We start from the raw sequence: 27,617 nt of genomic DNA on the forward strand, positions 1-27,617 counted from the left end.
ATTGGCTGTGATACTACTAAGTATTTGTTGGGGTTCTAACTTCTGTAGAGGGAAGGATAAAATCTGACCGGTTCCTTCCAGTAGTACTTGCGTTTAACACAGTACACAAGCAGCTGCTCAATAAATATTCGTGGACCCATTCCTCACCATAGAGTTTAAAAGTTGAATTCATAGAGCAATAGAAGCAGAAAAAGAGATGCACACCCAAACACCAGTGAGGCAATCCTTAATTCCTTACTGATGATAATAACAGAATTTGGTTCTGAATAATGTGTCTAATGAAGCTGGAATTAGAAATGCACACAGGCTCAAAACAGAGACATCAAGGACAGCAGATATACTTACCCCAACCAACTAGACAAAATTTAAGTATATAATTGGGGACATATATGTTGAAGACTCTGACAAGAGACAAATACATGTGGACCGCCTCCAGGCCCATCCAAGTCAAGGAAACGAGCAGGAAGTAATGAAGGGCCATGGCAGCTGTGACACACAGTCCAGCTTTCTGAAATGACGATGACCAGGAATTGACCAGAAAGGTCAGGTTTAACATCAGTAGTGCTGTGCACAGGTTGATCAGGATTTTGGAAGGATGATCTTTTCGAAGTTTGCTAAAAGAAAAGGCATAGCGTTGAGGTAGGCAGGGTCTCTGTTTTTTTTTTTTTTAAGATTTTATTTATTCATTCATAGACACAGAGAGAGAGAGAGGCAGAGACACAGGCAGAGGGAGAAGCAGGCTCCATGCAGGGAGCCCGACATGGGACTCCATCCCGGGTCCCCAGGATCACACCTCAGGCCGCAGGCGGCGCCAAACCGCTGTGTCACCAGGGCTGCCCAGGGTCTCTGGTTTTAATCAAACATTGCCACATCTTATCTGCCTAATAAGTGGAGGAAAAAAAGAAGTGCCTAGGGGCACCCGGATGGCTCAGTCAGTTAAGCAGCTGACTGTGGATTTTGGCTGAGGTCATGAGATTGAGCTCCAAGTAAGACTCTACACAGTAGGGAGTCTGATTGAGGATTCTCTCTCCCTCCCCACTCTGATCCTTCCCCCCCCCCCCCGCTTAAAATAAATAAATAAATAAATAAATAAATCTTTTTTACAAAATCAAAGAAGTGCCTATTAAAATTAACTTACTCCTAAAAAAATAAAAATAAAAAAAATAAAATTAACTTACTCCTTCTATCTTACATGTACTGGATTTTTTGAGCTCCCTACCCTTTTTCCAGGTGGAGTCAGAGTATCCTAAATACAGTGACCTTCACTAACAGGAATAATAGTAGCCTCTCTGAGCTAAGCAGCATCCTTTTTTCTTTTTCCTTTTCTTTTTTAATTTTGGGGAAAAGAAAGGAAAGAGTTTTCTGGACACCACCATTATGTCATCACTCCTTCAGCAGACTCAGGGCTGGATCTACTTGTTTCTTGTGTTTTTGATTTTAGTCATTCTGACAGATGTGAGGTGATAGCTCATTGAAGTTTTGCTTTGCAGTTCCCCAATGATGAGTGATGTTGAGCATCTTTTTGTGTATCTGTTGGCCACCTATATATCTTCTTCAGAGAAATGTCCGCTCATGTCTTCTACCCATTTTTAATTGGATTATCTGATTTTGGGGGTGTTGAGTTTCATCACCTTTTTACATGCATTTTTAAACTATTGAATTGTACACTTTTAAAAAGTTTATTTATTAATTTTTTTTAGCAATCTCTACCTCCAACCTGGGGCTCAAACTCATGACCCTGAGATCAAGAGTCGTGTGTTCCATCGACTGAGCCAGGCCAGTGCCCCAGGTTTCTATATATCTTGGGTACTAACCCTTTATCAGATATGTCATTTGCCAATATCTTCTCTAGCGGGAATATTTTCGAATCTCAGAAGGCCCCTTCAATCTTTTCCCAATTCAATAACCTCCCCTCGCTAACACACACAGAAGTAACCAATATTCTAGCTTTTGTCCTCATAGATTTAGTTTGGCCTGTACCTAGAACTCTGTATAAGTGGAACGATGCAGTATGCTCTCCTCTTTTTCTGACTTTCTTTTTGTTCAATTCTACATCTATGTGATTTAGATGTTATGTTCTGCACTGTACAGGAGTAGTCCATTCTTTTTTACTGCTGCAAAGCATTCCATTTTATGAGTATACCACAATTTATTCATCCAGTCAACTGTTAATATACATTGGGGTTGTTCCCAAATTGGAGCCATTATGAATGAACCTGCTGTGAATATTCTTGTTATATATGTTTCAGTGGACACATGTACTCATTTCTCTCTAATAGTGAAATTCCTGGGTTAATAGCCAGATATGTATTGGTCTAATAGTGAAATTTCTGAATCAATAGCTAGATATGTACCTACCTTCGGTAGGTATTGCCAAAGAAATTTCTCAAGCATTTGTGCTATTTTACATTCCCACCACCAATGTATAAGTGTTCCAGTTGTTCCACACCCTTGTTGGCACTTGTTCTTGTCAATATTTTTTATTTTAGCCATTCTGATAGGTTCATAGACATTTAACTGTGGTTTTCATTAGGATTTCTCTGATAAGTAATGATGTTGCAAACATTATTGTATGGTTATTAGCCATTTGGGTAAGGATTAGGGTTAGGCATGAATATCCTCTTTTGTGAGATCCCTTTCAAATTCTTTGCCTAATTTTAATTTTATTGTCTATCTTTTTCATTTGTATGTGTATATGTATGTGTATGTATATGTATATATATATATATATATATATGCATAAAAGTCCTTTGTCAGATATATGCATTGAAATTATCTTCTCCCAATTTATGGTTTGCCTTTTCACTACCTTAATTGTGTCTTTTGGAGAAAAAAGTTTTTTATTTCAATGAAGTTTAATTTATCAACTTTTTCATTTATGTTAGTGTTTTGTATCCCATTAGAGAAATCTTACCATACCACAACCCTCTCACTTTTAAAAAATCCAATTACAGTCTCTGTCTTTTTTTCTCTCTCTTTTTTAGAGGAGCCTTGGTTGTTTCTTTTTTAATCTGTCCACTTCATAATCTAATGGATTTGACCTCTTCCTATTGTGATGAATAAGAGCATTTTATTAAATTAACAGGTTACAATGACAACAGCATCCATCAAACCGAATTAAACCTACTCAGAGCAAGACTTTATCAACTTACTGAAAAGCTATGTATGTCACCATTGCAACTCCCAGGAAAATGGAGGAGATTCCACATCCAATGTATGTTATAAGCACTAATATCTGTTCATTCACTGCATCCACTGCAGACCTGGATAAATCCTAGGAAATGCAAATGTGGTATTTTATACATTTGCCAGACAAGTTCATGGTAAAACACTTCCAGGGCTCACTATAGGAGGTCCTCAGGATATATATAACATCTCTGCTATAGGTCTTTTAAAGCCAGACTATGCAGATGAATATACAGTAAGACTGTATATTGTTTGTTGAATATGCCTAGTGCAACTTACTGTGTACAGGTCATGGAGAGCCATCAACAGCACTAGAAGAACATTTAGTCCTTGGCTTTATTGTCATTAACATGTTCCACACTTAAAATATAACCAAACTAATAGATGTGAATTTGGGATGCAGAGTGAATTATTATTTGAACTAAGCGTCCTAAAACACTTCACAGAACATCAAAATTTTTTTCCTTTTCCTTAGGTCTTAAATAACTTTCATAAAATTAAGAGACAAAATGGACCTTAGAGATTACATAATCCCCAAATTTCTTAACCTGTGGACCATAAAAGACCTGAAATGGGATACAAAATCATTTGAATATTTGTGTGCATTGTTCTGGGGAGAAGGTCTATAGCTTTCCTCAGATAGTTATAGAGATTCATGAATTCTAAAAGGCTAAGAAGCACTGGTCTACCCTGGTAGTTCTCAACTGGAGGCAATGTCTCCCCCTGGGACATTGGTACTGTCTGGAGACATTTTTGGTTGTCACTACTGGGGAAGGTGCTACTGGCATCTAGTGGGTAGAGAGGCCGGGGATGCTGCTAAACATCCTGTAATGCACAGAACAGTCCCCTACAACAAAAAATTATTTGGTTCAGAATATCAACAATGCCAAGCTTACCATGAGTAGGAGAAACAACTTGTGCACAACACATTCAGATGACAGTATAGAGTATATATATTAAAGTAACTCAAGACAACTAAGAAAGTACTTGGAGAGAGGTAGAAAAGAAGTAACACATTTGAAAGCCATTTTCTTTCTTTCTTTCTTTCTAAGTAAACCTTGTGCCCAACATGGAGCTTGAACTCCTGACCCCAAGATCAAGAGTCAGGTGTTCTGACTGAAGTGTTCTTCAGCCAGGTGCCCCTTTGAGAGCAATTTTGAAGGAAAACTCAGCAACTCCTCGTGTTAGGGAAGGCTATAGACCACTAAAGAGATGGAAGAGTTAACTAACAATGAATGAAGCTCTAAGCCTGAATACGAGAATTGATGATCTGACTCTTGTTTGGTTAAGTACTGCAAGAATTTTAAAAATATATCTTTCTTACACTGCAATCTGACAATTAAAATATTTAGTGACCATACTCTTTGACCCAGAAACTCTGCTTCCATTAATTTATCCTACAGAAATAGTTACACCAGTGTTAGAAGAGTCATGAAAAAAAATGTGTATTACAGCATTGTTCATAATGGAGAAAAACAATAACAACTAAAATGCCTGCGTATAGGGGATTGGTTAAATTCATTGTGTTAAATCCACACAAGAGAATTCTATAAAGGTATTTTGAAAATTGAAGTAGATGGATATGTATTTGCCTGAAAGGTGTCCCATTACATTGTTAGTGCAAAGCAACTGGTAAACGGTGTGAATAATTTGATCTCGTTTTTATAAAACAAAAACATATTCATGTATTAATATACATATAGGAAAAGAATGTGAAAGAATTTACATAAAGGTGTTAAAGACAGCGATCTCTTGGGTGGGGGATTATAGGGACCTTTTCTGTAATGTTTGAATTTTGAGGAGTAAGAATTACTTTTATAAGGAGAAAAATAAATATTTATTTCAATCTGCTCTACGTTGGATGAACAAAGAAGGAGCTGTTTCCTGCTCACATGCCACTTTTCCACAACAGTTCATGCATGTATTTCTGGTCTGTAATCTAATAAAATTTGCCCAAATTCTATCAAGGAATGGTTAAGGGACAACTTACCAATAAGACTCCAAAATGGGTGAGGTGGTCACACTGACAGATTGTGTGATTTTCATTTGTTTCCTTTACTTTACAGCCTGATGAATTCCATCCACCTTGCCCATCTGCAGGAGACAGAAGGGAATTTTAAAGCAATTTTGTTTTTCTCAGAAATGTTTAACTTTTCATTATATGCACCTTCCGAGCGTGTGTTATAATTAGTATGCTTTGTTAAGAGAGCAAGATAGAAGTATAGTTGAACATTGAAATAAAATTAAGCCTAATAGGTGAAATTGACTTTTTGGGGACTTTGTGCATGGCATACCTTCTGTAGCTCTCACTTCCTGTTCCTGCATGGGGAAATTCTACAGATTCCTTCTAAGATTAGGACAGACTCTAATCATCACTTCTCAGCCTTTTGGCTAAGATCAAGTGTACGACAGACTCTAATCATGAACAATAGTCCTGCCACCATGCTGAAGTGACAGGGTGAGGATTATTTTCTTAAGCAGCACAAATAAGAACAGGTGGATCTAGAACTTTCTGAAGGACATAAACTATGGAATATAGGCTGACATTTGGACCCACTTGGTGGCCCTGGAATAAACATCTGAAACAACTAGTTCAAGCCAGATCATGGTCTGTCTGTCATTCCTTAGGGCCAATTAAAGTCTCTTGTTTACTTGACACTTGCCTAGTTTCTCTCTCCTGCATTTGTTCAGGATTCTAAAACCAACTTTCATATCTCCCTGTAACCTGTAGACCTTAGATTTTAGACCACATCTAGAATAGAATCTCCAGGGTAGCACTAGACTAGAGAAGTTATCATAAAGCAGGTGGATGAATGTGGTCAAAATTGGTCCACCCAGGATAACTCCATAGATTCCAGAGGTTCTGGATCCATGGACAGATGGTGGGGGCAAAGGGTGACTTGGGAAATCTGGCCACTGACATTGATGAGCAGGTGAATCAATTTATTGAGGCTGTCAAGTGACAAGGCTCATCATTTTACAGTAATCTTATCCTGGGAGACTTGGAGAGGACCAGAAAAGGGCATGCTATCTCTCTGTTGTAGGGAAAGAGTAGTAGTTCTACATCCCAGGGAGTCAAAGAGAAGGATAAGTTCCTTTTCCTCCCAGAATTTCGAGGATACTGGAAAGGGAAAAGTTCCCAGGCAGAGGGGCACATAGCCACTCCTGGCATTCCAGGGATTCTAGGTGGGAATACTTTGAAATTTGGCAATATCCCTGGATATTCCAATGGAGAAGGCAAACCTAAGAGGAACCCAGTCAGCAATCCCTGTCCCTAACCTCTTCTCTTGCTGTCCCCAAAGACTCATACTTAACCAAGCAGGAAGGGCCCTTTGAGACCAACCAGGAAGTCTTATCCCCTCAAAAAATTTGGGTCCCCAAGAAAGTAAATGTAGTCGTTTACAAGATCACACAGTCAGTCTAGAAGAGATGAGGGAAAAAAGGAAAAAGATAGTAGATGTTGCAAATCTCCATGGGAAAACACAGATGAAATGCCTGGTGTTCATTTCTCAACTTGCTTCAAACAGCTCAAGGCTACTCTGCACTGGGTCTTCCAAATTACCTTATTCTTGATATGTACTAGGAAAATGGGGAGGGGCAAAGTATCATTGAAAACTGAACACAAAGCTTGCTAAAAGAAATACTTACTCTTACTCCCAAAATCCCAAAAGGCACAGTGTACTTGATCATAACTCTAGAAAAAAGAAAAATCAGAGGTAAATGCCTCTCCTTGTGACCATGACCACACAATGACAACTACACACAAGTGTTTTCTTCTCAATGTTTTTACAAACAGCAGACACACACACACACACACACACACACAGCACACACCATTTGCGAGCTGATTTTAAGATTAATCCAAGTGATTTGGGGTTTATAAGTGAGAAAACACCCTGTTACTGCATGGCAGTCCACTATGTGTTCTTTAAAATATTTGGTAACAGGGGCACCTGGGTGGCTCAGTTGGTTGTCTGCCTTTGGCCCAAGTCATACTCCCAGAGTCCTGGGATCCAGCCCCGCATCGGGCTTCCTGCTCAGCAGGGAGTCTGGTTCTCCCTCTGTCTTTCCTTCCCACCCTCCTTTTTATTAAAAAAAGATTTTATTTATTTATTTATTTATTCACAAGAGACACAGAGAGAAAGAGAGGCAGAGGGAGAAGCAGGCCCCATGCAGGAAGCCTGATGTGGGACTCAATCCCAGGTCTCCAGGATCACGCCCTGGGCTGAAGGCGATGCCAAACCGCTAAGCCACCAGGGCTGCCCAACCACTAAGCCACCAGGGCTGCCCCCCTCCCACCATCCTTCATGCTCATACTGTCTCTCTCTCTCAAATAAATAAATAAAATCTTAAAAATAAATAAAAAACAAATTAATTAATTAATTAAATATTTGGTAACATCAAAGTAATTGGAGCTTCTTCCAGAAGTACATCTTCCCTTCTGTGGATTTTCCTCACAGCATGGCCCCCAAATGTCCATCTTTACTCCTGACTCAAAGAAACAGAGTCTGCCTCCTGCCTCTAAGCCAGGGAGATGTTGACCTCTCAGCTCTTGCTGAAAGGAAGAAAAGAGCAGCAAGAAGTGATTGAACATATGGATGAAGCACAAAATGAAATAGACTTAATGAACAAGTCAGTGAGGAGATTTTGAAAGTAGAACAGAAATACAACACACTCCACCAACCTTTTTTTTTTTTTTTCAGAAGAGGTCAGAACTGATGGCCCAAATCCCAGATTTTGGGGTAACAACACTCGTCAACCATCCACAAGTGTCTGCACTGCTTGGGGAGGAGGATGAAGAGACGCTGTGTTCTTTGGCAAGAGTTGAAGAAACAGAATTTGAAGCTATTAACTCAGGTTACAGAATAGATTTTTATTTTGATGAAAACCCGTACTTCAAAAATAAAGTTTTCTCCAAAGAATTTCATCCGAACAAGAGTGGTGATTCATCTTCCAAACCCAGTGAAATCAAATGGAAATCCAGAAAGGATTTGATGAAACATTCAAGGCAAATGCAGAATAGAGCCAGCAGGAAGAGACAGCAGGAGGAACCAGAGAGCTTCTTCACCTGGTTTCCTGACCATTCTGATGCAGGTGCAAATGAACCAGCAGAGGTCATCAAAGATGTTATTTGGCCAAATCCCTGACCCTACAACTTGGTTCCCCATATGGACGATGAAGGGGGGAAGGAGAAGATAATGAAAAAGGATTGAAAGATACTGAAGAGGAAGGAGAAGCTGAGTAATGGAACACCAATGAATTTCAAACTTCCTTTTTAAATGTTCTACAGTCCTTGGCAGCAAGTTGCAGTCTTTTTCTCCCCTCTTTTTGTGCTCATTCGCTCTGTTTTCTCAAGTCTCTTTTCTCTCCCTCTATACCAAGGTTCTCAACTTATTTTGGGGGGAAATGTCCAGAGCAGGATGCAGTGGGAAAAGAATCTCTACCCTTTCTGTTCCAAATTCATTTTTATTCCTTCCTGTCTCAACAAGAACTTTCTGGAATCAATACCACTGTACTCTGTGGGGGGAAAAAAGGAACTCTTCTGTTCCCTTAGCTCTGCTGAAAGCTGGAGGGTGCAAGGCTACTGTGCAGTAGTGCATAGAGTTTTAGTTTTTCTCCTTTCTCTGGATATCAGGCTCAGAGATTACACTGCATCTCTATGTGAATATGGACAGTTAGCACTAACCAACATGCATCTGTCTACTTTCTCTTGGTTAAGGAAAAGAAAAAAACTTAAAAATGGGGTTCTGGGGGGCTCTTGGGTGGCTCAGTGGTTGAGCATCTGCCTTTGGCTCAGGTCATGATCCCGGGGTCCTGGGATCGAGTCCTGCATCAGGGTCCTCATGTGGAGCCTGCTTCTCCCTCTGCCTATGTCTCTGCCTCTATCTCTGTGTCTCTCATGAATAAATAAATTAAATATTTTTTTAAATGGGGTTATAGAAGGTCAGCAAAGGGTGGATTTGAGATGTTTGGGTGGGTCAAGTGGGCATTTTGACAAGATGGCTTCTCTTTTGGCATGTTTAATTGTGATGTTTAATGGACATCTTTGCAGTTTAAGAAGACACTTTTATTTTTTTTTATTTTTTATTTTTTTAAATTTTTATTTATTTATGATAGTTACAGAGAGAGAGAGAGAGAGAGGCAGAGACACAGGCAGAGGGAGAAGCAGGCTCCATGCACCGGGAGCCCGATGTGGGATTCGATCCCGGGTCTCCAGGATCACGCCCTGGGCCAAAGGCAGGCGCCAAACCGCTGCGCCACCAGGGATCCCAAGAAGACACTTTTAAAATAAAATTCTCTCCTAATGGTGATTTGAGCCCTGCCACTCGATGGGAGAATCAGCAGTACCTGTGCGATCATATTTGGAATTGACATTCTCTATTGTAACTTTGTTCCTATTTATTCCTAAATTTTATTTCACTGGAAAGGAAAGATGATGCTCAGGGTTTTTGTGTGTTTGTTTTTAAGATTTTATTTATTTATTTGAGAGAGAGAGCATGAACAGGGAGAGGGGCAGAGGCAGAGGGAGAAGCAGACTCCCCCCTTGAACAGGGACCCCAAGGTGGGGCTCGATCCCAGGACCCTGAGATCATGACCTGAGCCGAAGGCAGATGCTTAAACGACTTGAACCACCCAGGTCCACTTGATTCTGTTTTAAATGTTAAAAATATACACGTTGGGGTGCCTAGGTGGCTCAAGTCATGATCCCAGGGTCCTGGAGTCCTGCATCAGGTCCCTGCTCAGTGAGGAACCTGCTTATCCTTTTCCCTCTGCCCCCCGCCCTGCCTGTGCTCTCTTGCTTTCTCTCTGTCAAATAAATGGAATCTTTTTAAAAAGGTGTATAAGTTGCTTTGTTACAATAAAACTAAATGTATACACACACACACACACACATAAATATTTGGCAACATTGGAATTTGCCACACCCTCTTGGTGTAAAGCCCAGAAGGAGGCTGTGGATGGTCCATGCAGGTCCAATGTAGGCAGGTGTTCTTTGCAGAACTTTGGTATTTGGGGCTCACAGCTGAGATCCGGCCTTATGGATGCAAAGTTGAGCTGCTTGCTCACTAGGCCTAGTGAGCATTCCTGGGGCCTCACCAGCTCCTACAACCTCCAGGGAACTGGAAGCATGAGAAATTGGTTGTTGGGGGATATGCTTGGAAAGCCAAGGCCCTTGCTGGAACTGAGAGATCTTAGCCATCTAACATGTTTCATTCATTTTCTAACATGTTTTTTCTTACATCCCTCTCACACTCTTCCTTCTTCCCTCCTAGAATTAAGACCTGTGAAAAATATGCTGTACCATATGGTCTTTTATATTGGGAATGAAGGAAGCTATTAAGACTTCACACTGGACATACATTAACATCAAATAATGGAATAGTAGTTCATTCTTATATTACAGCTAAATTTGATCATTTAGTAATATATACCGTATGTTATGCCATATGACTATGGTTTTAATTCTTTGGTGATAATTAATACATATTTTAATGTTCTTTGTGGCAATTCAAAAGGATCAAAATGTTCAATTATTTTAAATTGTTTGCCTCACTCAAAAACAAATGGAATTTAAATATCACTTAGTGTGATGGGACAACCAAAAGACCCACCTGCCCTAGTCACTCCTGTGCCAATCTGTAACAGTGCTAGAAGCCCACCATTAGTTACCCCTTGAAGCAATGGCATTATTTCTAGAAGGTCTCAACTACAACACACCTCTACTGCCTAGAATGGGACAATCTTCTTCAAGTCTTGGAATCACATCTGTTAACTAGCCCCTTATTTTTAACAGGAAGTTCAAGGAGGAGTTCAGAGGCCTTCCTGTTCTGAGATGAAAATGGGTATGTTACCTGGTTTCCTTCAACATGCTGCAGAGTGATTACCACTGGCTCAGCCAAGTTTTGAATGGATGTATCTGAAATGCTGGCACTCACAACGAAGGTGCTTAATGCTTTTGTGACATTTCTGGTCTGTGGATGAAACATAAGGAAGAGGAGTTCAAATCCTAAATTTCCAATTCCTTGCATGTCAATAATCAGTTCAGAATTACTAATGTATGGCAGGAAGTACAGAAATATGGAAAATCAAATCACAAGCTGAGAAGAAATGTTATTTGTATTTATTTTTAAGATTTTATTTCTTTTTAAGTAAACTCCACACCCAGCGTAGGGCTCAAACTCATGACCCTGAGATCAGGGGTTGCGTGCTCTACTGACTGAGCCAGCCAGGAGCCCCTGAGAAGAAGTTTTTAGAGGCCATTTGGCTTACCTCCTGTCTTCACATAAGGTCTCAATTCTACCAAGCTAGAACAATGCACTAATCCCAGCCCTACAACCATATATGTACCCAGTTGTAGCCTTTGTTGCTACAACTTGGTCGTTACTTGCTACTCAGGAGCACACTACAACAAAGTAAAACTATCCCCTACTTTCGTAACCCTGAACCCTGACATTTCACAATTTACCTTAGTTCTAACCTCAAACTATCCTTACTTACTTGTAAGAGGCCCCTCCTCATAAGAAACATAAATTCATCGTGGGTTAGTTCTAAGCCACCCCATTTCATCCTCCCTGAAGGTGGAAGCAGGTTGATAAACATCCATCTTGAAATAGGTTCCTGAGGACCATCATCTCCTCCCTAGGGGACCATGAATTGTGAGGTCAGAGCAGAGGCATTTGTGGCCTCATGTCCCCTGCATGGCCTGACATACAGCACATACTTTGTCTTACACCCAAAATGAGCCAGTTACATTGTTAAATGATTTCCACATGCACTATCTTCAGTCCTCCCTGAAACAATATAGACATTTTCCGAATAAACCAAGGGTCGGGGAGGCTGTAAGGCTCGGACAAAGATCAAACAGCTAGTGCATGATGGGGCAGGGATGCCTAATAAATGTTGATTCAAAGGAGATCAAGTAGAATGTGGCTGTTGGAGAAGGACAAACAGTGTATGTTCTCATTCATTTGGGGAATATAAATAATAGTGAAAAAGAATAGAAGGAAAAAAAAAAAAAAAAAAAAAAAAAAAAAAGAATAGAAGGGAAGGGAGAAGAAATGTGTGGGAAATATCAGAAAGGGAGACAGAACATAAAGACTCCTAACTCTGGGAAACGAACTAGGGGTGGTGGAAGGGGAGGAGGGCGGGGTGGGGGTGAGTGGGTGACGGGCACTGAGGGGGACACTTGACGGGATAAGCAATGGGTGTTATTCTGTATGTTGGTAAATTGAACACCAATAAAAATTATTTTATTAAAAAAAAAGAAAAAAGAAAGAATGTGGCTGTTGGGATGTGGACCTTGCTAATTCACAGAGCCAAAGTGCTACAGGCCAAGGCCCCAGGGGGTGCGAGGCAGCTGGGAGACTGCCTCTGCTGGGGCACACATGAAGAGGCAATAGGTGAAGACAGGAGGGATGGGAAGAAAGTCCTCTGAGGACTTGCCAAGAAAGCCTAGATGAGGTGAGCCCAGATGATGTCCCTTGGAGAGCCTGCCGGGCCACTTTCAGGAGATGCCAAGTACCCATATTCCTGAGTCCTGAAGCCACTGAGAACTGGGTAATTGTGAACACAGCCTGGGGCTCCACTAGGAAGCTACTTACTTCCTGTTCTTGACCAGCTCTGTTTATCTAAAACCAGCCTGTTTGTTCAATACTGCCTTCCCAGAGCATTTTCCCTGTGGTAGCCTCATGCAGAGGTGGATCTACAACACAATATGGTGGCAAGGGCCCTGGCTGACTATCAAAAGACCAAGTGCTAGCCCAAGCCCTCTTGTTCCTTGAAAGTCTCTTCCTCTCTCTGGTACACTGACAACGGGAAGAAAAGTGGACCAGGTGATATCTAACAAACCTTTCAACTTAGTCTAAGAGATAACAGTTTTCTGGAGTGGAAATGCCAAAAGAGGGGAAACACACAGCCACCCAGGACTTAATCTGTCTTCTGGTTTTCTTACAAAATGGCGGCCATGCAGAAAAAGGAGCTATGTCATTTCTCACTCTTCTACTCTTTGGCTCAAGGCTCAAGTTTTACCTGTTTTGCTTCTGGACCTTTTAGAGAAGCTGTTCCCTTTGCCTGAAGCACTCCTCCATCCTTGCCCCTTTTCATCTCCTAGCTTCTACTCAACCTTGGGTTTCAGCAGACACCTCTCTAGGCCTTTCCTGACCTCCCAGACAAGAATGGGTGCCCTCGTCTATGCTCCCAGAGCCCCTATGCCATGTTGTACTTGCTTAATGCTTTGTCCTTCTCCTAGAGAACTGCCACTGGTGGAGGAGGAGGTATGCGTTTTCCAGTAATGGTGTCTTATCAACAACTTTTTCTTAAAGATTTTGTTTTTAAGCAATCTCTACACCCAAGGTGGCACTGGAACTCACAATCTTGAGATCAAGGGTTGCACACTCCACTGACCAAACCAGCCAGGTGCCCCTTATCAACACTTTTTAAAGTAGTATGTTGCGATAGCAGTTAAGATTTTGATCAAAAGATGTTGGAAGATGCAGCATGAAAGCAAGGCTATGAGACTTGGGACTTAGGGGAAAAGGTAGTTAGAGGATGGCATCACTTATAAGTATTCCCTCCCCAACAATCAGTGGCACAGGACCCAAGCTCAGGTCATGCCCTTCAAAGTTAGGATATGTGGGTTTCTGTTCTCCTCCACCAGACTGTAAGTTACATGAGGGGCCCACACTATGTCTGTCTTGTTCACTGTTATACCCCCATCACCCAGCACCACACAGGACACATAGCAGGATTTTGATAAGTATTTGCTGCCTGAGTAATAACTGTATGACTGAATAAATAAATTGTGTCACCTCTAGCAAGTCCCTTCCCCTTTCTGAGTCTCAATATCTTCACTGGTAACTATGAGCTACAAGGGCCCTTCCCGTTCTGAATGTGATGGCAGGCTACTTCTAATCCATTATCTGGCACTATGACGTCCGTAGGCTAATTTTGGCAAATATCTTTAATCCCCTTCAATGGAAAATGTTAGTGAATAAAAATTACTTATTAGGTGTGAAATCTATGCAAAACAAGTTTATCTTTTATTCTATGAGACAGCACAGCCTTCTAAAGAAAAGAGAGAAATTAAGACAAAAATAATGTCATGCCAGATGATACAGAGAAATTTCAAGTTTACCAAAAGGGTCAGAGTGCTATGAACCACATTCTTAATTTTTGTTAAAATTTTTGTTCACTGTCTTGTCCCAGTTATAACCAATTTATTTTCACTTAAGTACAAGGCTTAATAAATATGTATCTACTGAAAACACGTCAGGTACCTGTGCCATGAAAATAAAACATGCCTGACCCATGACATCCACCACAATCTACTTAGGGAAACCAGACTAGAAACTAGGTGGAAATGTAAGACAAGAATGCAAGCAGGGGGTGGGGATGAAAGCAGGGGCTCATGAACTCCAGGCAGGCTTTCTGGGTGGGATTTAAGCTAAACCCACAGGAACAAATATAATGTACATAGAAAGGGGAGCCACTAGGGAACTCCAGGAGAAAAAAAAAACATCCTGCAGATATAACTGGAAACAATGTATTATATTTGAGGTGGTATGTGGCATATTTAAGTTGGCCCTTTGCAATCTCCCTGCAATAACTGAATATTTGACCATTATAAATTCCTTCCTTTGGATAGCCTCTCTAGAAAATGAAAACACACATAGCTGTTAATGTATGGACCTCTTAGATACTTGAACTATGGAGTCAGACAGCTTTGATTTGATTACTGGTTATGCCACTTCCTAGCTGTATAGCCTTGAGCAAAATCACTTAGCTTCTTTGTCTTAGTTCACTCGAGCTGTTAGAACAAAAAATCATCTTGAGTGGCTTATAAGTAACAGAAATTTGTCACAGCTCTGAGGGTTGGAAGTCCAAGATCAGAGTGCCTACATGGTCAGGTTCTGGTGAAGGTTTGCTTTCTGATTCATAGATGGCATCTTCTTGCCATGTCCTCACATGGAGGAAAAGTCAAGCAAGCTGTCTGGGGCCTCTTGCATAAGGGCACTCATCCCATTATGATGGCTCCACTCGAATGACCTCATCTCCTCCCAAAGCCTCCACCTCCTAATACCATCATCTTGAGGGTTAGGGTGTCAATGCATGAATTCTGAGGGACACAGACATTCAGACCACAGCACTCTCTGAGTCAAGGTTTCTCATAAGTAAATGAGATAATAAACTGTGAACCTTAACAATTAATAGTGATCATCGACCATTTCATGCTAGCTCTGACTGCTGTCTTCCCCACAGCTAGATGGGACAGAGTGGGCCGAATAAATGAATCTTTTATTAGGCAGAGCCCCCAAATAAGCAAATAATAATAGTAATGCAAACAGGTACCTGGTGCTTATTACATGCTAGGCAATGTTCTAAGCACTTTATATGTATTAACTCCTTTCATTCTTCAACAGCCCAGTGAGGTACTACTATTAACCTATTCTACATAGGAGGAAATGAAGGCCCATAGAGGCTGAGTAACCTGCCCAAGGTCACACAGGTAGACTATGGCATAGCCAGCTTTAAATTCAGCCAGTCTGGCCCCAGAATCCATGCTTATAGCCACCACATCATACTGCCTCTTTGTTTTAACAATGGGTGAGGACCAGAGGCCTTGGAGAAGGTTCTGTGGAAATGGTGGGAAAGAGCAACAAATGCTGGAGGGCAAGTGTCCTACTGGACACCACTCAGCTTCGAATGAATTGGCACAAAAGAGAGGGGATGAAGGCTTGGAGGAGCCAGGGAAGATTCAGGAGGAAAGCACCAAGAAGTTGAAACAACACTCATCAGGAGAACTTGCTGTCCTTTTCTGGTTTTAAAACATCTTAAGGCCTCTATTTGGTCACCACATGATCTTTAAGGTCCGTCGCAAAGCTGAGAAGCTGTGAAAATTAAAAACGGCAGAACATCATTAAAGAAGACGTTGAATCATGTTGAGGGCCAGAGGTTGTGCCAGGAGACTTGCAGAATAAATCAGAGAGCATATTCTAAAATAAACAGAACATCATGAAAATAGCAAGAGCTCATAATTACAATGAGTCACAACATGTCAGCTCATGGCAGTCACCAGAGGCAAGAACTTACCTTAAACAGTGAAGTTTGGCCAAAAAAATTAAACAAGATGGTCTGCAAGCTGCTAAGAGGAATTCTCTCCCTCAGTGATTGAGGCAGATAGATGGAAGCCAAAACCCTTCCCGGAGGGACTTCACCCAGGTAAATCTGCCAAGGCAAGCCGAGAAATAGTAACTGGAATAATCACCCATGAGCCTGGAGCCCTCCCTACCTCCCACCCCAGCCCCAGCTGCAACCTCAGAGCATCACGCTGGAAAGCTGAAGGCTGGGAAGTAGTTCCACAAGGTATGCCACACCTTTTATGCACACACACACAGGTACATGCTCACTCAGATCATAAGACAAGATGTGACCAGGGTGCACATGTACACACACACACACACACACACTCCTTTTTCTTCCTAAACTTATCCCTGACTTTCTCTCCTTCTGGTCTACTTGCATCTGGGCATGCATAGAGGTGGAAAGGGAAATGACAAGTCACATGATTTGCCATGATTTTCAGAAATAAAGGCCAGTCTTTGAAAGCAGTCCTCCTTCACCCATACACCTCTGAGAGGAAAGAAAAGGAACAAAAAACCAATACAATAGCATTAGGCATTGGCCCATATTTTATGGGGCAATGCTTTTGTTGAAAAATAAGGCAGGGTGGGATGCCTGGGTGGCTCAGCAGTTGAATATCTGCCTTTGGCTCAGAGCATGATCCCAGAGTCCTGGGATTGAGTCCTATATCAGGCTCCCCACAGAGAAGCTGCTTTTCTCTCTGCCTATGTCTCTGCCTCTCTCTGTGTCTCTCATGAATAAATAAAATCGTTAAAAAAAAGAAAAGTAAGGCAGGAAACAAGGCAGTAAGGCCTTAGGAATTCTGTTAGAGGCTCACTAGTAGGAAAATTTGTTGATTTGATTGAGAATAGTATTTTATAAGCACTAGAACATTTTTGAAAGTGAATGGGGGCCTTTAAACTGGGACCTGAACTCTCTCAGGGTATATGGGCACCCTTACATGTATTCACTCATTTAATCCCTCTATTAGCTCTGAAATGTATGTTTCATTATGATATCAGGAAATGGTGGCTCAGAGAGGTTAAGTGACTTGTCTAGGGTCACACAGTTGGGATGTAGTTGAACAAAGATATATGTAAGTTGGGCCTCCATTTTCCCCATTATCCATGTGGCCTATCAAGGAACTATCTAGCTAGCTGTAGAGGTAGAGGAGATGAGAGTTTATAATATTTCTAAAAATTATTTGTGAATCCCAAAGCCATATGGCTCTTCTGCCAGCACAAATAAACTCTGCTAAGGCAATGAAGTACCATGGAGAAGTTATGATTTAGATTCAACGTGCAAGCAGTTCGGTACTGAGAATGTGATTGGGGTTGGTTGACTTGCTTCTCCCCCTAAGTCTATAATAGAAAACCCCACATGTAACCAAACTACAATGGGAACCCAACATCTGCCTCCAGCATGACTGAGTAACTCTGAATGGACTTGACCCTCCTACCTATAACAACTACAGAAAATAACCACAACTCAAAAGCATTAGAAAATGAACAAAAGCAGGCCAATTCTGGACAAGACTAGACACTTGGGAAAAGATAACATTACAAGGTGAGTTACCTGTTTTTACAACTCTTAACCTGATAGCAAGGTGAAACTAATGTTGTGAAGAACACTGAAAACTCTGATAGAAAACCTGTAGTCTTAGTGGCATGAATAACCATAAAACAAAGGTCAGGTAACCACAGCATGTCACTAGAAAGCCAGGGCAGTGATGGTGGGGGTGGGGGGAGGTGGACAGGAAATTGTGGAAAAGAGAAAGCTATAGAGGAGGAGCCAAAATTCTTTCTTTTTTTAAAAAATTAATTTATTTGAGAGAGAATGTGCTCCATCCCAAGATCTGGAAATCATGACCTGAGCTAAAGTCGATGCTTAACCGACTGAGCCACCCAGATGTCCCATCAGGAGGAACCAAAATTCTTAGTAGAAAATCTGCCTGGCAGCCTGGGTGGCTCAGCAGTTTAGCACCGCCTTCAGCCCAGGGCGTGATTCTGGAGACCTGGGATCGAGTCCCACATCGGGCTCCCTGCATGGGGCCTGCTTCTCCCTTGGCCTATGTCTCTGCCTCTTTCTGTCACTCATGAATAAATAAATAAAAAAGAAAAGAAAGAAAAGAAAAGAAGAAAGAAAAGAAAAGAAAAGAAAAGAAAAGAAAAGAAAAGAAAAGAAAAGAAAGAAAAGAAAAGAAAAGAAAATCTGCCTGGCCTCTGAACCACCAATGTACAGGACAGACTCCAACTAAGGATAAAGGAACTTAACTGAGCTTTAAGCTACCATCCCAGAGATGGAATCCATAGTCCAATTCCAACAGAGTCATTTGCCTGGTGTAACAAAAGCCAATAGTTTTCTGAAGAAAATAGTAGAATCCAGAATCCCCACAACATAACCTTCACAATATCCAGATCCATGACCCAGATGTTGAAATCTGCATACAAGGATTTTTAAGCAGCTAGTGGAACCATGCTCAGGTATTTAAAAGAAAATATGCTTGCAATTAATGTCAAAAGAGGAAATAACAGCAGAGAAGCAAGCAAAAAAGGGACAAAATGGAAATTCTAGAACCAAAAATACAGTATCAAAAATTTTTAGTTCCACTGAATGGGTCCAAGTGTAACATGAAGATGACAGATGTCAGTGGACTTGAAGAGAAATCAATAGATGTTATACTATCAGCAAAAGAATTAGTAAAATGATTAAAAGCATGAACATAGCCCCAGGAACCTGTGGGGTAACGTCCAAAAATCTTATATGCATGTAATTAGGGTCCCAAAAAGAGAGGAGAGAAGGAATGGTAAAGAAGCAATATTTAAAGAAATAATGATGGAAATTTCCCCAAATTTGATAAAGGATGTAAATTTACAGATTCAAGAATCTCACAAACCTCAAGCAGGATAAATGCAAAGAAAAACACACCTACACGCATAATACTGAACTGCAAAGAAACAAAGAAAAGATTGAAAGCAATCAGAGAGGAGCGCCTGGATGACTCAGTCAGTTAAGCATCTGACTCTTGATTTTGGCTCAGGTCATGATCTCAGGGTGGTGGGACTGAGCTCTGCATCAGGCTCCATGCTCTGTGGGGAATCTGCATCTCCCTCTCCCTTTGCCCTTCCCCCTGCTTGTGCTCTCTCTCTCTCTCTCTCTTTCTCTCTTTCTAAAATAAGTAAATAAACCGTTTAAAAAAGGAAAAGAAAGATATTCTCAGATACATGAAAACTAAGAAAATTCATCACCATCAGACCTGTACTATGAGAAATGCTAAGTAAATCTCTTCAGGTTGAAGGGAAATATTACCAGATGGAACTCTGACCTTTAGATAAGAATGAAGATCATTAAAAGTTATAAATATCTACATAAATATAAAAGATAAGCTTTTTATTTCAATTTCATAAGGCTCTTTAAAATAATAATGATAACATCATCTTATGGGGTTTCTAATCTTAGATATAATATATATGACAACTATAACATAAAATATAGAGGGTGTGAATGGATATGTATGGCCAAAGTTTTTGTGTTTTACATGAATTGATGCAATGTTGCCTCTAAGTAGACTGCAAAAATATTAGGACACAAATCGTAATCTCTAGAGCAACCATCAAGAAAATAATGCAAATAGATAAAATCAAAGAGTCAATAAAAATCAAAATTCAATTGTAACAAATATTAAAATAAACCAAAAGTCATCAGGGAAAGAGGAACAAAAACCAAAAGGACAAGTAGAAAATAAAATAAAATGGTAGTCCTAAATCCAACCAGATCAAAAAATAAATTAAATGTTAAAGAACTTATATACTCCAATTCAAAGGCAGAGATTTTCAGGATGGATTAAAAAGTGAAACACAAACTCTATGCTATCTATAAGAAGTGCACTTTAAATATGAAGAAATCGGGCAGCCTGGGTGGCTCAGTGGTTTAGTGCCACCTTCAGCCCAGAGCGTGATCCTGGAGACCTGGGATTGAGTCCCCGCATGGAGCCTGCTTCTCCCTCTGCCTGTGTCTTTGCCTCTGTGTATGTGTGGTGTGTGTCTCTAGTGAATAAATAAATAGAATCTTTTTAAAAAGATTTTCACCAGACAGAAACCACCTGTGACATACAAAGCCTGAATTATTTACGACCTTTTACAGAAACCCTTTGCTGACCACCCCTATAAATCCTATAGACGTTAAGAAATAATTAGGAACTATTATGAACAACTATTGTCAACGAGCTTGGCAAGTTAGATCAAATAAAGCATTAGAAAAATATAATTAACCAAAACAGACACAAGATGAATCAGAACACCTGAATGGCTCTACATCCATTAAATTAATTGGGTTTGCTATCAAAATACTTCCCACAAAGAAATTCCAGACCCAGAGAGTTTCCTAGTGAACCCTATCAAGCTTCTGATAAAGGAATAAAACCAGTGTCACACAGATGCTTTCCAAAAGTAGAACAGTGACCATTTCTTAACTCACTTTTAAAGTTGGCACAACCCTCATCTAAAGCCTGATAAAATTAGAAAAAATCCAGGCCAACAACCTTCATGAGCATAAGTGTAAAAATACTTAAAATATAAGCAGGTTGAAAATAGCATTATACAAACACGATAATTCAGATAATTCATCATGACCTGTAGGTTTTCTCCCAGAAATGCAAGATTGGCTTAACATCCTAAAATCAATGTAATTCACCATATTAGAAGGATAAAGGAGAGAAGCCAAATGATTGCTTCAAGAGATACAGAAAAAATTTGACAAAATTTGACAACCATTCACAATAAAACCTTTCAGCAAACTAGGAACAGAAGGTAACTTCCTCAATCAAATAAAGGGCATCTAAAAACAAAACAAAACAAAAATCATGCCTAACATCACAGTAATGGTAAAATAGTGAATACTTTTTCTGTGATATCAAGAACAAGACAAGGATGTTAATTTAACTACTTCAATTCAGCATTTTTTGGGAAACACTAATATCAAAAAGGCCAAAAAAAAGAAATGAAAGGAATAAAAATAAGAAAGACATTAAACTGTCTCTATTGCCAGATAATATTACATAGAATGTCCTAAGAAATCTCTAAAACAACTGCTACAACTACCAAATTCATAGGATCCAAAATTAGGTGATAGAGACATAGAATATCAACTTTATTTTCATATTTAACAAAATACATGTGATACTACTCCACTTAAACTATAAAACATTTTGATACTATTCTGCTTAAAACTACAAAACATAGGGACACCTGAGTGGCTCAGTTAACTGTCCAACTCTTGATCTCAGCTCAGGTCTCAATCTCATGGTGATGGGTCCAAGCTCCACATTGGGCTCCATGTTAGATATAAATACATAAATTTATTCCTAAATATTTTATGTTTTCTGATGTTGCTGCAAATGGAATTTTTGTTAATTTAATTTTACAATTGTTTGCAGCAAGAATATAAAAATAAAATTGATATTCTATATCTATGTCTATCTCTATCATCTAGGAGTAAGTACACTTGTGATGAGCACCAGGTGATGTATGGAAGTGCTAGATCACATTATTGTCCACCTGAAACTAATATAACACTGTATGCTAATGAGCTAGAATGAAAATTAAAACTTAAAATAATAAATAAATAAATAAATAAAGTACAAAATATTGCTAAGAGAAATTAAAATCAACCTAAATAAATGTTCCTGGATGAGAAGACTTAATATTCCTAAGAAATCAATTCTCCCCAAATTGATCAATAGCTTCAACTCAACCCCAATCACTCTTCACATGTTTCTTTTTTGCACACATTGATAAGCACATTTGAAAATTATTACGGACACAGGAAAGGCCTACAATAACCAAAGCTATATTGAAAAAGAACAAAGTTGAAGGGCTCACACTACCTGATTTCAAGACTACAGTAATCAGGACAGTATGATAATGGCATAAGCAACTACAAAAAAATTAATGGAACAGAGTAGAAAGTTCAGAAACAGACCTACATCTGCATGGGTATTTGATTTTTTGTCACCAAAGCAAGCCAATTGGGAAACAAAGGTCTTGAATAAATGGTGCTGGAATAAGTGGGTATCTATATGGAACAAAATGAACTTGAAACCATATGCTACACTATATCTCCTCACATCATACATAAAATTTAATTCAATTAAGTTTATAGCCCTAACCATTAAAGCTGAAACCATAGATTTTTAAAGGAAAGCATAGAATATTTTCATGACCTGCTAGTAGGCAAAGATTTCTTAGACAAGTCACAGATTGTTTATAAAAGAAAGAACTGATAAATTATACCCCATCAATGGTAAAACTTATGCTCATCGAAAGACACCACTGAAGGCGTGCCTGGGTGGCTCAGTCTGTTAAGCATCCAATTCATGACATCACCTCAGATCATGATCTCAGGGTCAGGAAGTGGAGCTCTATGTTGGGCTCTGCACTCAGCATGGAGTCTGCTTGAGATTCTCACCTTCTCTCTCTGCCCCAACCCACCCCCCTGTCTCCCAAAACAAAAAAGATAACACTGAGAAATGAATAGGCAAGTCACAGAGAAAATACTTTCAAAACATATATCTGATAAATGCCTTGTATCCAGAATATAAAAAAAAATACCTACAACTCAATAAGAAGACAAACAATCCAATTTAAAAGTGGGCAAAAGATTTTAACAGATATATCACTGAAGAAAATACCCAAATGGTTAATACAAAAATGAAAAATCAAACTAAAAAAAAAAGAAAAGAAAAATCAAACTAATGCAGCACTGTGTGTCAACTGTACTTTGATTTTATTTTTTTAATTTTTATTTTTTTATTTATTTTTTTTCTAAATTTTTTTAATTTATTTATGATAGTCACAGAGAGAGAGAGAGAGGCAGAGACACAGGCAGAGGGAGAAGCAGGCTCCATGCACCGGGAGCCTGATGTGGGATTCGATCCCAGGTCTCCAGGATCGCGCCCTGGGCCAAAGGCAGGCGCCAAACTGCTGCGCCACCCAGGGATCCCTTTTTTTAATTTTTAAAAGATATTTATTTATTTATTTATTTATTTATTTATTTATTTGACAGAGAGATAGAGCATAAGCAGGCAGAGTGGCAGGCAGAGGGAGAAGGAGAAGCAGGTTCCCCACTGAGCAGAGAGCCCAACGTGAGACTTGATGCTAGACCCTGGGACCATGACCCAAGCCAAAGGCAGATACTTAACCAACTGAGCCACCCAGGCATCCTATACTTTGATTTTTTTAAAAAGAAAAATCACTCCACAATCCACTTTAGAAAACAACCTGAAAGGTTCTTACAGATTTAAACTTATATCTTATGAGACAGCAATCCCATTCCTAGGTATTTACTCAAGATATATGAAAATATATATCCACATAGAGACGTTTATATGAATGTTCAATGCAGTATTTATTGCTCATGATAGCCAAAAACTGGAAACAACCCCATGGCCATCAACAGGAGACTAGACAAATAATCTTTGGTAAATCCATACAATGGAATTTTATTCAGCAATAAAAAAGAATAAACTATAGAAACAAAAGAATGCTGCATGAAAGCAATCTTATATGAGACAGTACATATTATATAATTCCATTTATACAAAGTTCTAGAACAGGCAAAACTATGGTGGAAAATATCAGAACAGTGGTTGCCAGTGGAGGTAGTAGCTGTGGGGATTGTGGTGTGATGGAAAGGGCCCAGACTTTAAAGCCAGGCATAGGTTGAATCTTGGCTCAGCCATTAGGCTATGTGTCCTTGAGCATGTTACTTGACTGCTCTATCTCCTTATCTGTACAGACCATAGCTCAGTGCTCCAACATATAATAAGTACTCCAGAAATGGTAGCTAATAATAAAGTAACGTGAGATGATTTTGGGTCATAGAGCCAAAGGTGGTGTCATTGCACACCTTGTGGACACCATTCAAACCAAAGTGTTAGCCTACTAAAGGTTCTATCTTAAAAAAAAAAAAAAAAAAAAAAAGGTTCTATCTGAATCTACTCTGGGATATTTGTATTTTCATAGGGGTCCCTTGAAGACTAAAATCTTTAAAAAGTATCTCCTCTCTCTCCCAAAGAAGTTTTGCAATAGTGCTTGCCTGATTTGTTCTCAGTTCCCTGGGCTGGACTCACCTCAGGGTCTGTGCCTTCTTCATAAGAGTGAATGCTGAAGGCCATGCCTTCAAATGTGTGGTCCACCCGCAGGACGGCCAGTGCCAGCCTGGCTACCATCAGATTAGCTGTCCTCCCAGAAAACTCCATCTTGTGACCAGCACGCTCAATTATCCTCAGAATTCTGCAAGGAACCGCAGGGAGAAAAGAGCACTCCTACTGCTTTAATATAAAACCCATTCTCCTTATGAGATTTCCTCAATGTAAGACTTTTCCTTTAGGTTTATTCACTGTCTTTATATTGTTTATGAATTATTAAATAAGAGCACTGGCTTTGGAGTCAGCCAACCTGAGGTCTAAATCTTAGCTCCTCTAATTTCTAACTGCGTGGGCCAATAAAATAACGTGGTTGAGCTTCAGTTTCTTCACCTGCAAGCTGGAGGTACTACTAGCACTCCTCTCACAAGGTGGTTCTCAAGATTAAATGACATTGTTATATATAAAGCCAGATCCTGCATGGCCCCATAGGCCAAGAAATTTGGATTTTATTCTATGTGTAACAGAAACCACTGAGGGGCTTTAAAAGCAAAGGAATGACATGATCTGATATGTGCATTAAAAGATCCTTCTGGCTGCCATATAGAAGAAAGACCATAGAGAAGCAACCATAGAGGGGAAGGAGCCCAATTATGAGGTTACTGTAGGTCAGCTGAGAGGTATGAGGCTGGGGACTAGGGTGGTGGTGATGGTGGGGATGGACACAAGTAGATGGGTTCCAGGAATATTCCAGGGATTAAAAATATCACATCCAATGTCTCCTACAAGACTTGATTTTTGGTTGGCTATGAGGTGACTTACTATTCCCAAGCTTTTTGCTTGAGCACGGGGTGGATGCATTTTATAGAAATTGGGGGACCAGGGATCCCTGGGTGGCTCAGCGGTTTAGCACCTGCCTTTGGCCCAGGGCGTGATCCTGGAGTCCCGGGATCGAGTCCCACATCGGGCTCCCGGCATGGAGCCTGCTTCTCCCTCTGCCTGTGTCTCTGCCTCTCCCTCTGTGTGTGTCTCTCATGAATAAATAAATAAAATCTTAAAAAAAAGAATTTTGTGATGCATTCTTCACAATTGAGATTTGAGTGGATGACCTCATTGCATTGTAATAACTCAGCTTTCTATGCATAGCCACCTGACCTTGAAAATTTGGTGGACTGTATGCAAAGGAATGAATAACAAATATTATACATGTTATGAAATAACTTATTTTATCAAAGTATTAGTACTTACTCATTTCTTACTTCATGCAGATCAGATGCTGAATTGTTTTGCTTTCCCAAAATAGCATTGATTATTTGTAATATAACCTGGGTTAGATTCATACTTATCTCATTACATTGTGAAACATCAGATACTTTAGAAACAATAATCTTTGTTTCTTCTTCATCCAGAAGAGGGGATTCATTTATTAAATTTAAAATGTGCTCTGCAACATCATCTGCATTCTCTGGGGAAAGAAAATTGTAATAGAAAACCTGCATTATACTTAGTTTGAGGCCATGCTGGTCTACTTCCTTCCCTTTAAAAAGTAAAGACAGTCAAATGCAAATATCTACCCAGGCAGCAAAATTTACAGTAAAAAAATGCTGGACTTCAATTTCTACAATAGGCAAGTCCCAGAAAATAGCACATAAGTCAAGTTTTTATTCATTAAATCCTTTTTAAAATACACCAGGGAAACCTTTTTGTCACTGAAGATCATCTTGCAATTAGATTCTAATTAAGTTAAGACTTTTGAGTATTGGATTGAGTTAAGTAGATCCCACCTGTACTAAAATATCAGCAAACACTCAGTCTGTGTTTTCATAATCAAGGGTGGTGATGATATTTGTCTGTCAAGAACCAGCAACCACGGGGAAAAAAAGCAAATATGGACCACATATAATAAAGAGCATCTTAATTTAGATTTTTTTAGAGAGAGTAAGAACAATAGATATTAACTCGCCCACTTTTTTCTTCACTTTTTATTATGGAAATTTTCAAACATGCACAAAAGTAGAAAGAATAGTATAATGAGTCCCCATGTACCTATGAATCACCTAGCTTCAACAAGTGTCAATGAAGAGCTAATCTTATTTTATCTACACTCTCACCCACCTTCCCCCAACCCCAGAATATTTTAAAGCAAATCCCAGACATATAATTTCATCCATAAATACTTTAGTATGCATCTCTAAAACAAAAGAACTGTTTGTCATAACCATAGTGCTAGTATTTGTTAAATTAATACAACACAAGTTAGATTCTAGTTCAATATAAGCGATATAAAGCTAAGCTCCTTGTGGTGCCCTCTTAGCTTAAAGCATTCACACTTAAGTCCAGTAATCAAAATACAATGGAAAATAATAGAGAAATAACAATGCATTGAGAAAAAGTCCAGAGAGAGATTATACTCATAACACACTTAACCCAGATTACATTACAAATAACCAAGTCTGGGGACACCTGGGTGGCTCAGTGGTTGAGCATCTGCCTTTGGCTCAGGGCATGATCCCGAATCCAGGATCGAGTCCCACATCAGGCCTCCAGCATGGAGCCTGCTTTTCCCTCTGCTTATGTCTCTGCCTTTCTCTCTCTCTGTGTCTCTCATGAATACATAAATAAAATCTTTAAAAAAAAACCCCAAAAACAAATAACAAATAACCAAGTCTATTTGAGAAAACAAAATAAATTACCAAAATAAAAAAAAATTACCATAAACATCTTCCTTTTTCTCTCTCCCTTCTCTCCCCCCCAAACAACTCTCTGTCCTTGTCAATGTAAATTAAGCAATCTTAACTGAAATTCTATGAATTTCCCCCCCTTAACAATTTACTTCAATCTGCCCAACAACGGCCTCCCCTAGGAACTGAGATGGAAGAAAGAGGGAGGTTGAACAAGGTTGTAATTACGTCTAAATTAATATTTTGTCCTTGTTACATCTATCTTCTGGTCAGTTAAAGAAACAGAAAACAATAAGACAGGGAATGGAAGAAAAATGTAGCATTCTCATTCACAGATCTTTCTATCACTCTCATTAAATTTTCAGGCTTTCCTGTAAATCGGAGAGCCAGAGCTGCCCACCTGGAGTATTCTTTGGGCCTCAGTGGTGTGACTTTATTTCATGCAGTCCTTGCTGTCTCAGGAGGAAAGTAAACAACAGGCCAATGGG

At 39.6% G+C, this 27,617-nt stretch overlaps 1 protein-coding gene and 1 pseudogene across 1 annotated transcript in view; one reads left to right on the forward strand and one right to left on the reverse strand.

Moving 5' to 3' along the window:
- The window catches only part of ADGRG4 (adhesion G protein-coupled receptor G4), a 100,719-nt gene that overhangs the window by 16,687 nt on the left and 56,415 nt on the right, over positions 1–27,617 (reverse strand). The window contains exons 11-18 of the mRNA XM_072816075.1: positions 25,697–25,913; positions 24,434–24,596; positions 16,276–16,410; positions 11,040–11,159; positions 6,835–6,880; positions 5,177–5,280; positions 3,153–3,274; positions 346–614 (exon numbers count right to left, since the gene is read on the reverse strand). Of these exons, the coding sequence (XP_072672176.1) occupies positions 346–614; positions 3,153–3,274; positions 5,177–5,280; positions 6,835–6,880; positions 11,040–11,159; positions 16,276–16,410; positions 24,434–24,596; positions 25,697–25,913 (1,176 nt within the window). The remainder of the gene's footprint in view (positions 1–345; positions 615–3,152; positions 3,275–5,176; positions 5,281–6,834; positions 6,881–11,039; positions 11,160–16,275; positions 16,411–24,433; positions 24,597–25,696; positions 25,914–27,617) is intronic.
- LOC140627793 (protein SET-like) lies at positions 7,721–8,536 on the forward strand (annotated as a pseudogene).

The sequence above is a fragment of the Canis lupus genome, chromosome X (assembly GCF_048164855.1).
Source record: "Canis lupus baileyi chromosome X, mCanLup2.hap1, whole genome shotgun sequence".
In the NCBI taxonomy this organism is placed as follows: Eukaryota; Metazoa; Chordata; class Mammalia; order Carnivora; family Canidae; genus Canis; species Canis lupus.